Source organism: Fulmarus glacialis, unplaced genomic scaffold (assembly GCF_000690835.1).
Source record: "Fulmarus glacialis isolate BGI_N327 unplaced genomic scaffold, ASM69083v1 scaffold1760, whole genome shotgun sequence".
NCBI lineage: Eukaryota > Metazoa > Chordata > Aves > Procellariiformes > Procellariidae > Fulmarus > Fulmarus glacialis.
Window position 1 is genome coordinate 41,687 of NW_009189429.1, and position 11,217 is coordinate 52,903.

General features: G+C 35.8%; 1 protein-coding gene across 1 annotated transcript in view; it reads right to left on the bottom strand.

Moving 5' to 3' along the window:
- Positions 1-4,842: 4,842 nt before the first annotated feature.
- The window catches only part of CD2AP (CD2-associated protein), a 63,013-nt gene continuing 56,638 nt past the window's right edge, over positions 4,843-11,217 (bottom strand). The window contains exons 14-18 of the mRNA XM_009581871.1: positions 9,933-10,048; positions 9,027-9,110; positions 8,218-8,402; positions 6,994-7,057; positions 4,843-5,861 (exon numbers count right to left, since the gene is read on the bottom strand). Of these exons, the coding sequence (XP_009580166.1) occupies positions 5,820-5,861; positions 6,994-7,057; positions 8,218-8,402; positions 9,027-9,110; positions 9,933-10,048 (491 nt within the window). The 3' untranslated portion in view covers positions 4,843-5,819. The remainder of the gene's footprint in view (positions 5,862-6,993; positions 7,058-8,217; positions 8,403-9,026; positions 9,111-9,932; positions 10,049-11,217) is intronic.

Consider the following 11,217-nt stretch of genomic DNA (forward strand, 5'->3'; position numbering starts at 1 on the left):
CAGGAGAGGACAGAACCTCTTAAAACAGTAAAAAAAGGTAAATTAATCATCTATTTAAAAAGTAATCCATATGTTGGTTAATGTATCATAGCCTTAAATTCAAAGCCCTTACTCTGCAACTCCTGTTGGTTTAAAAAAATCAAAGTGTTTTGTAAAATCCTACAAAACTATCCCTCCTTCCTCTACCCCAAGCACTTTCTTGCTTTTCACTTCTGGCAGGATGCATTGCAAGGGAGCCTAGCCCCACATGGTCACAGCTACCGGAGGGCTCAGCCCAAGCAGTGACAACTCTGGGAACTACACCCCCAGGCTGGTGGAGCCAAGGTCTCTGGCCAGAGGGTTCTCCATCACCTTGGGGTTACAGCTTTCCCCTCTCCACTGCTCCAGAAGACAAAATATAGTTAAGTTTACGGGGAAAGGTATCCTGCACAGAAATTACAAGCACATATTGTACAAAATAAAAATTTACACTGGGCTTGTCATAATTAGCTAGACAAATATATTTCCTCACTCACTGCAATCTTGCACTGTGTGTATTTAACATTTTTTAAAAATATTAAATCCTTTGTTACAGAACCTAATTTATTATTTTTAGGGCTTGAATGGCTACATGCCTAGCTTAAAACCCAAACAGTTCATAAGCCACCATAACGTGATCACTTGCCACTGCTACCTGTTAAGTTATACAGGCTGCATCAGGAGCCTTAAGAGTCTTCAATATGGCCATCCAAGGATAAAAATTAAAACTCTTAATTATACAGAATGGTATTTGCTGTATTTTTAAAGGGATCACACTTGGAAAATGTGAATTTAAGTAAAGCAAGTTCTGAGAGCAGAGTGACCTCTACAGTAACTTTAGCTATAAGAAAATTTCAGATTTTCTTAAAAGTGACAACACTGATTACAGACCAATTACAAAACTGCAAGCAAAAAGATCAGAGGATAATTAAGATATCTAATTACTTCCACAGACATACGGAGAATATAAAACTGAGGAAATAAGCAAAGAAAAACAGCCTAAGCAGTTAGGTGCATTTTAGATTACGAATGAACCAATTTCACAGACCATTGATAATTTTCAAGCAGTTCTGGAAAATGTTGTTTTGTGATAGTACTCACCGTTTTCAGAAGTCTGGGTTCTACTGTAAGCAAAATTAACACAGCCAGAGATCCTCAAGATATTGTAGGCGAGTGCCTAGCCATTCATCTGCTGCCATCGTGCCCCAGTCTCACTCTTACGGTCTTACCCAGCGTTGCTTGGGTGCTCTGATTCATTTAGAGTTTTCCCATGAAGAAATAACCTTGGGCATCAGCCTGCTTCTTTTCTTGCCCGACTGGATTAACATTGAGGAACCTGCAGATGACAATAAAGGTATTGCACTGCAAAATGACAAAACAAGTTACACACCCACAAAACTGCCAGATTGCCAATTTTGCTGGGAGTCCACACAGATGAATCACGCCTGCGTGGTTTGTACCGTTCCTCCTGGTGGAGGAGGTATCTTCTGCTCTTCTGTATTTAAGAGATCTTCTAGACTTTAAAGACCAAAAAAAAAAATTCATGATCAAAACCTCGTCAAGTTAATGCATTACTCTTCATAAATCAAAGATGACACTATTGACACTATCTTGTGCAGCTAAAAAGCTCAATGAGCAAGAAATAATATTTTCTTTACTGGCTGCACCCATGGTAAGGGGTGACAGTTGTCTCATCTTGTGCCGTGTTCAGCGTTGGCTCTCTTAATATTGGCTCAATTCCATTCCTCCTTTTCTGAGGACTTCCAAAAGCCAATAATTTACATCAAGTAGTTTATCATAACAGAGGAGCAATTCCTACTGCTCTTTCTACTCACAGAAGAACTCTGTTCACTAATTTTTTCTACAGTCCTGCAACGCGTTTGTCATGAGCTTGTATGTTTCCTGAAGTAATGTCGTTTTGTCTGCTACCACAACTTCAGTCAGTCCTCAGCCTCAAGGTAGGTCTCCAGATTTAGCCTAAAGGTGGGTATTATTTACTGTTCTGTATTGATATAGACAGCCTTGCATCTCACATTGGTATCAAGCAGGAATTAAGCCAAGCACAATTAGACATAGCCAACACAACCCACCTGGGAAGGTTAAATGACTTGCTCTTGATACAGTACCAGGTAGAGATGAATTAAAAGGTGGCACCTTAACAACCTCTTAAGTCAGAAAAGGCCCAAAGACCAGATCATGTCAGGGTATGAACACCTGTTTCAAAAGGCTTCTTCCCCTAGGCACTTGGGGTTGTGCTTCTACACTCCCCCCAGCCCCTGCTATGATGGCAAGACTCAATACAACCTCAATTCTCAAACACCTCCTCAACCTAAGCAATAGTACTCTGAAGGACACAAAGGCTGGCAAACTTCAACAGACACATACACATGCTTCCCCCAGAAGGAAGAGGTGCGATCTGTGCTTCCTAGGGCTTAGAAAGATATTCAAACCATGACATCCAACAAGCAAGGAGGGTACTCCAAACCCTGAACCAGCAGCATCAGTCTCACGCTTTACAAGCTGGTCAAGGCTGTTTGCATTCTTCACACTGGGAGGTATGTGCCTAGGCACCCAAAAGGGAGTGGTTTGTCTTTTCAGCTCTTGCAAAATCCAATTACACAAGATATACAAGCAGCTGCTTTGACACTGCTCTGAAAAAGCAAACAAGCAGCAATCAGGAACATCTCAAGAGAACTTTAATAGTAGTCAAAAGTAAGGCAGCTGTGAAAATCTGTTTTTATCATTTCCTCCAGAAAGAGTTAACAGTCTTCTGCTAATTTATGACTTTTAAATAAATGCCTTGTATTCATTAAAGTTCAACAGATACTTTGCTACACAACTCAAAAGTCAAACCTTGCAATACATTACAGGTTTTCATTAGAAACTTCATTCCTCTGAAGCAACATTAATTAAAAATGTTATCTTCATGGTGATTGTTTAAATAAATTTTAAAAAATAAAATAAGTAGACCTGTAGTTTTTTTAAACCGTACCTTGTATGCAAACAAAAGCTTTTCAGAGAATGTTATGAAGATTGAATAAAAACCTTGCAGTTTAAAAACACCCTTCTGTTGTTCAGTTCTTCATTTGCCTTTTAACATGCCACACTCAATCTTCAGTTCTTCACTGTATATTTAAAGAAGTGACTCAAACATGCATTTATCCATGTTACTGAGTGGCAATAGGGATCTTAAAAAAAGGTTCTGAAGATGCACAGTAAGGTCAGTTCAATATGGACTAACAGAAAAAAAAAAAGGGAACAAACAGATACTGAGAAATTAAGATTCCCAGTTACACTTGCAAAGAAAAACAGTAAGCTTTCCAGCTGTTTGGACCCTAAGCCATCCTGACAATCAGGAACCAGAGCATCCCAATGAGTAAGCTAAAATCTGAAAGTCTCAAAGGGGGACTATATAAGTAACAATACACTTTGCTCCCACCCCCCTATCTCCTCCTGCAAAGAATTTAATGCCATACGAAACATTCCTGAACAAAACTAAGCAGACATTTCAACAGGTCTTTAAACTTATTTTATTTGCTGAGTTTGGATAGCATGCATCATTTTACAGCACCGGTAAACAAGTCAGTGAAGCATACTGCTTTTAGGAACTTGTACTGTGGAATGTCTTCAAAACCATTACTCTGTCCCCCTCCACTCTAGTATATAACACTAGCTGAAAACAAGACAGACATATATCAGGGCAACTTCCTTATGGCTAAAAATACTCATAGCAGCGACTTTTAAAGGAGGGTTTTATTAAATCAAGTCATTGCACTTGGGTCATTTATTGCTATAGCGAACAAAGGCCATTAAATAACGAACACCTTTCATTTGTGTTTTAACTGATTGTCTTGTTCCGTTTGCCTGCTACAAGCTTACCTGCAGACACAATTTCTGTAGAGTAATCCATTCCAAGATTTGTTTCATGCTCTAATAACAGTAAAGAGCTTGTGTAACAAACCTGGCTATTCCATTAGGCTCAATTCTTGCTTTTCATCATCTGACTTAGAGGTATGAATTCTAAGTAAGAGTTTAGTGTCTGACATGAAGCGTTACTGCTGCACATTATTCCTCAATATAAAGATCTGGCTCAAGTCTTCATTTGCGATGCATCTAGGCAATTAAAAGTTAAAAGCATTAATATTGAATCAGCTTATTAGCAATGTGACTAGCAAATATTACCTAATACTTGCATAGTATATTAATCAAATTTTATGAACAATTTAAATCAGCAACTGACAAACATCCTCCAATTGACTATTTGATGTTTGTATTTTATGATGCATCAACTGCGGAAAAAGTATACTCTCAAGAAGTAACACTTCCATGTCACTTGCTCAAGTGACATACTAAATAATTACTGTATTTATGACTATTCCCATGAATAGAAACTTAATTACTTATCTTACTGGTGAAGTTGCCAAACTATGTGGCATGTTTTTGTCATTTAAATTTTAGTAGACCAAAAGGAGATCAGGTGATTACTAATAGAAGTAATGCATTTGACTGGCTTTCTAAAGCTGTATGGTTTTTAATTCTTTAATCAAATGAACACAGCAATAAATATCATTGTCTCCCATCACTTTGCATATTATTTGTATATTATTCTGGTGCACTGTGTTGAGCTCAGGGGTTAAAGATAATGGCAATCCACAAGATTTCAACTGTTTTCCATAAAATGTGAAAGATGCTGTCGTGGAAACCAGCACAATGCTGTCAAAGCAACTGTTTGAATCACTCATTAAAATACAAAGTTGTTATTAAATTTAGAGGTACATAATATACTGATAAAGTTTATGGCATAAATATATAAATATTGAGACCTTTTGAGAGTATCAAAGTTCCAAAGGGATTTATTTGGAGACATGTTATAAACAAAACCTAACTATTGTAAAAACAGATCAAGATGCATATTTAACCACTAGAAAGACTGATGACTTCAGTTTAGATACACAGAAGCACAGACATTGTGACTTAAGGTTTACTTTTTCATGCTGTAATATTTTAGGCACAACAGGTTGAGTTAAGACTGGATTCTAGTCTTGTTTCTGTATTTCATTCTGTGGTTTTAAAAGTTAATTTTGTCATAACTTCATGATTCAGTCCTAAATCCCTTTTTAATCCAATAGTGCAAGTGACAAAATGTTCTGCTAAACTACCCAGATTAGATCATTCGTTCTTACCACAATGCATAGGAGTTTCATCTGCTTCATTGCATTAACAAATTCCTATCTCATTACTCAACTTATAAACAGCATATTATTAATATTTTCACTGCAGACAGGCACAACAGCATAACCCTGGGTAAGACTGCCAAAATTATACAAATATTATATATTCCCTTTTGCGTGTAGGGGAAAAGTAGTGACTACAATTACAATGCAGTTATTCCATCCCTCCCAATAGACTATTTTACAGATTAGTTGTAAAGATAAATCACCCTATTTATAGTATAGATCTCTTTAAAAATTAAGCTACAGGTATTCAATAAAAATCTATTAAGAATTCCCTCTCCTTTCTATACAGATTCAGTAGTATTTTCAAGCAAACCAAAAAATAAGGTCTGCAATTCCAGCACAGTAAGAAATAAGGCCTCTTTTATATTGGCAAAAAAATTACACCATTATTCTTTTTTGTTTTCTTATTTCTCTGAATAAAAGACTATATTCCTTTTTTTATTATATTTTTTTCCTTTAAGACTGTAGAACACCAGCATCCATTATTATGAAATTAGAGTCAGTTCTCCTTGTGTTCAGCTTTGAATTCCTGGTGAGTTAAAAAACATTGAGTCCATAGCTGTTTCATGTAGACATCACTGCTTTCTTCAATTTTTCTATTTCAAGCTGGAAAATGGACATTTTGAAAAGAAAAAAGTCAGTATTAAAGCAGCAATAATCTAAAGTCTTCAGAGCTTTCATCAAAATTATAACCTTTATATTTCAAAGACACTGAAGTAAATAAAATTGTAAGACAGAAGCATTTCACAAGAATTTAAAATCATTAAAAATTTGCCTATAGTTCTGGTACATCTTATTGGAGAAATTCACTCTCAATAAAGCAATCAGAGCTGGATTGTGAAATCACTTGACATGTCCCTGAGTAATGCTGTATCATCACCTCAGACTAACTTCCTAAAGCAGTCTTCATGCAAAATACCGTGTCATGATTAATTTGTATTTCTTCAAATGGATTTAGAGGATACATGGAAGTTACCTCCTCTTCATCCCCAGTTGCCTTATTTAAGGCAATTTCATTGATCGCTTTAGAGATGCATTAACAAGAGGACTCACCAGAAGTTCTCAAGTTTTGAAAGTAGCTTTGTAGTCAATAAGAAGTTCTATTTCACAAATAAAATGCCCTTTTGTACCAGACTGAAATAATTTTCTACAATGAGCTCATCCTATTAGCTACTTAATGGCATCATATTATAATGCAGGTAGCCTTCTTCATCAATAAATTGAGAGGAGTGGCGTTCATTCACAAGGACATTTTTCAGATGCATTCTGTTCTTTCAGCATATTATCCACTTAATATTTAAACAGTTCATCAAAAATTTAGGAAAGTTTACTTTTGCCCTGTTTTTCTTTTGATTACATAAAGTAAATTTGTCCTTCAAGTCTTAGAAAAGCAAAGTATTAAATCTTCTCTCTTGCAACATGTCCAGTTGGACATATTTCTAACAAAAAGCAGAATCCAGCAACACTAAACTGAACTCACATCCCAACACCCATACCTATTTTTAAAATAGTTTTCCAGATAAAGAAAGCTGAACTAAGATGAACTGTGAATCTTCTATACACATCCAATTGCCTTGTGAGGGATTCATTCAACCACACAGTAACACAGCAACAAAAAAAAAACAAAAAAAAAAAAAAAAAAGGTTGAGCAGGTTCGTTAAGACTTTCCCATGGCATCAAATTCCAGAACACTGCCTACATACTTCTAAACTTTATCCCCTCCAATTGCTAATATTACCTCCAGATTACTTCTCAACAGCTTCTCTTCTTCCAAATCCCTCTTTAGTTTTTCCAGTTCTCTCCTAATAGAAGTTAAGATATCAGAAATACAAGTTAAAAGGTGAAAAAAATTTCACATTACTGAGAACAGGAAGCACAAGCCTTGTTTAAATTTTACAAGAGGAATTCACATAACAACTGTCTGATGCTACATCTTATAAATAAAACTTACATATAAGTACATGCCCACCAGTAAACTGGTACTCAAAACTGGTGGACCACAAGCTTCCACCAACTCTCAACACTTACCCACCACTATGCACTTATCCCTAACTTATAATCACAATTTTAAGTACGCTACTTAAAAATTTGTACTGTTATTTTACTTGGAAAGTTGAATTCAAGCCAAAATAACCTGGCAACTTCTACATAGAGAATAGAAATTCTTTAGAATAGAAAGTTCCTAAAGCATGTTTTATTTCATAACCATGTTCAGGCAAGAAAGTGCTAAGAATTATCATCAAGTTTCTGAAGAACTAGTTCATTAACCTCCAGAAGTCATAATTTACTAGTTTGCTTTGGAAACCAACTGATCCTGATCCTTTATAACCTCTCAAGAGCTCACTTTTAAAGCCGGTTTGGTTAGCACTAGTCATCATTTAAATAGTACCAAAATAAATGTCTGTGCTGTAAAACTAAAGAGAAAAGGTAAATTTCCCGCAGATTGGTCTTTACTACGTTTACTCAAACACCAATTACATTTTTCTTCTGCATCATTCTCCAAATACAACCCTACCCACATGCACACAGATGACGGGGCCACCATGATCACCAATTTGAAAAGCTCAGTAATATCTTTCCCTGCTACCAGTCATGTCAATACTGCAGTTACTTGTGTACACTGTTACATAAGGCTAGCACATGTACTTATGTTAAATACCACAAAAATTTTCTACTTTTCCTTACAGTGAAAATACTAACTGTTTAAGGAATATTTTCAAAAAGCTGTAATGAATGCAGGAGCACAAAGTAGGAAGGAAAAAACGTGTACAAATTCCTAAAATACTCTGACATCAAATTTGCATGTATTTAGGACATATAATTGGATCAACTTCTAAAGAAAGAAGTTCTGAATTAATATTAACATATTCATATAGAATAGTTTTTTATTTTTAAGTTTGGCATTAAAGACATTTGGAAGATGTCTATATATCCCTTTGCAGATGAGAAGGAAAATATTTACCCATGTTCTTTCTTCAGTGCATCTACTAAACCCATCAAATCATTAATCTGAGTCCTGAGCTCTTCCACAGAAATTTTTTCATCATCCGTTTCTCCTTTAAATTGGATGTCTCCAGGAAAAAAGTTGAGTATAACAGAACTTGGTCTCTGAGATGAAGATGGAATTGGTGTACTGAATGCAGATGGCTGAAAAAATAAATCAGTAGAAAGCTAAGAAATGAAATCTTTATGAACTGACCACTTACAGCATACAGGTTGTAGCGGTATGGGAGCTACATGTGCACAAATTTCCTTAATTTTCTATCCAAAAGGTAAAAAACAATGTCCAGTTCAAATGGACTTCCGTAGTATATGAGATAGTTATTTTATACTCTTTATTAAGCATTTCCCTGACATTCCTGTAGTCACTAAAAAAAAGTATTCACACTGCAGTTCTCTACACTTTAAAAAAACCCTGTGATTTAACGGAGCCCATTAGTTCATTATAAACAATCTTTTGTGCACCCTTCTGATCTGCTCCGTTGTTCTGCCTGTCAGGAGACTAAAGGCTGAGCAGACACGAAGCTTATTTGGGAAATACCACCATAGTTTCATGCTATCTGATACAATAGTTCTGATCAGAACTGATGCACTTTAGAATAAAGTTCATTTATACTTTAGTATAAAATTTCTGCTATGAACTTTATACTAAATGACATAGCTGACTTGCATTTAAATACAATCATTTGCATTTAGATGGTTGCATGAAATACGAGCAAGTTGAACAGAACACCTAGTGCCTGGTACTTCTCTAGCTCCTTATTATCATACCTTTTTTGTTTCAACTGGCTTTGGTTTGGCACTTTCTTCTTTCTGCACCTTCAAATTTTTTTCTGGACTCACATTTTGACTTGCCTGGTAAACCATTCATAAAAAATGAAAAGATTTTCAGAATTAAAAAAAAAAAAAAAGAGTAAATCAAAAAAGAACTGTCACGTGTTTCTACAGACGCAATAGTAAAAAGAAAAAACCAAATAACCAAACTTTAATTGCTAGACTACCATAGTTTTCTTTCCCTGCCAGTCAGAACTTTCCTTCCCTGCAATACTCATTCAGCTGAATTTAAATCAAACATAGGAATCTTGGGCAGGATTTTCAAGCATCTCTGCAGTACTTGACAAGTTCTTCATGCTTTTGGGAGCCTGTAGGTGCTTCTGTAAAACGCAACATTAACAGGCAGTAACTGTACAGAGTAACTGGCATGACTGAACTATACAACTTCTGATGATATAATTTGATTTCAAGGACTCTGCACCCCCTGGTTCTCATGGTCTGACAATCTCATGTCTTAGCACATGAGATCACAAGTCCTGCATTACAGCAACATTACATTACAAATTTGTTGTGGCCAAAGACTATATATTGTTAGGCTTGTAAGGCACTAAAGACACTTTCATCATCAGTGATGCTAGAAGAGCTAAGTACTTATTGCAGTAATACCCCACAGAACACAAAGACTCCTTCAGCTGCAACGCAGTCGTGTTGTTTCTCTAACGTACACTTCCCCCACTGGAAATGGATATTCCTGTAGATAAAGTCTATAGGAACTGAACCTCTGTGGCATTTTGCATTTCGCTCTCAGGTACATGGTTCATAAGACTGTTTCCCAGTTCAACCCTGTTTCCTGGGAAGTTAGTTCTTAGTTCACTACTAGGAAAACACACCCGATATACTCACAGGACTACTGTTATTGAAACGTGAAGGCAGCCTCCTACCAGGCATCTTGGGTCGGTTTGCAGTAGGGTGCGATAGATTATCTGAGGTAGCTATTACATCATCAAAGCTTAACAGATCTAGAAAAAGGTGAAAACACAGACCACCATCAAGGCCAGAAGGTTTTGCTACATTCTTTTTTATCACTTTTTTCCTTAAGACACACACACACAAAAAAACCCAAACAAAAAAAAAAAACAAAAAACCCACAAAACCCAGAATTTATCAGAATTATTATTTCAAAGATTTTCACCATATACAACTCATGGCCATATGAAACAACTACATGACTTTGGCATATCTGGGAAACTACATTTTCCCCCTTGAAAAAGATTAAGAGTTAATTTAACTAGCATTTAAATTCAAGTTCTCAACAGAAGAAGTGCTGTAGTAACATGGCAGCATAAAACAGACCTAACAAGTATCTGGAAAAAAATATATTTATGACTTTTCTTTGAGAGGTGCCATATTCAACTATTTAAGACACCATATTTTCTTGTCACTAAACTTGCATGAAAAGCATGAAAATCCAAGTTTAGTGACCAAGACAAAAATAAAAGCAACATGGTAAAGTACATGTCCACACGTTGGTGAAAGTAAGTTAACAAGACATTAACTGCAAATATTTCTGTGCAGGGTAGGTTTTTTCCTATGCAGTACTTTGTCTAAAGAAAATACGTGACTCCATAAAGTCTGTAATAAAACACTACAAAACTCCATTCTCATACTTTATTAAATCACACAGATCTCTCTGCTCCTTAGTCTCTTTATGCTCATAGCTCTAGGTAAACTCTCTCTTAGATCAGTAGAAATTCTTTACATCCTATGGGAAGAGAAATATTAGGAAAAAACTATTAATAAGAAGAACAGAACACATCTAATCTAATAACATCAGTAGTTCACCTAATTAACAACTCTACTTCTTAACCGTTTCTCCACAAAAATAATAATAATACTTACCTGCCAACAGATGTGCAATTAGATTTTTTTTATTTAAGCATCCACATAAGATTATGGATATTATATATGTTTTTACAACACAAATTCATTAGACTTACTCTGTAGACTCTAAATGTTTGAACTAAAATGCCACACAGCATTTACTGTGGGCACCAAAAGTAACATTCAAGGTTTGGGGGTTGAGGGGGGGGGTTGGAGGCGGGGGTGCTGGGGTTTTTTTTTTTGGCAGCCTCTGATCTTTACATGACATTATGATTTTTCAAACAGAAGCTATGATACTTCTTTCCCT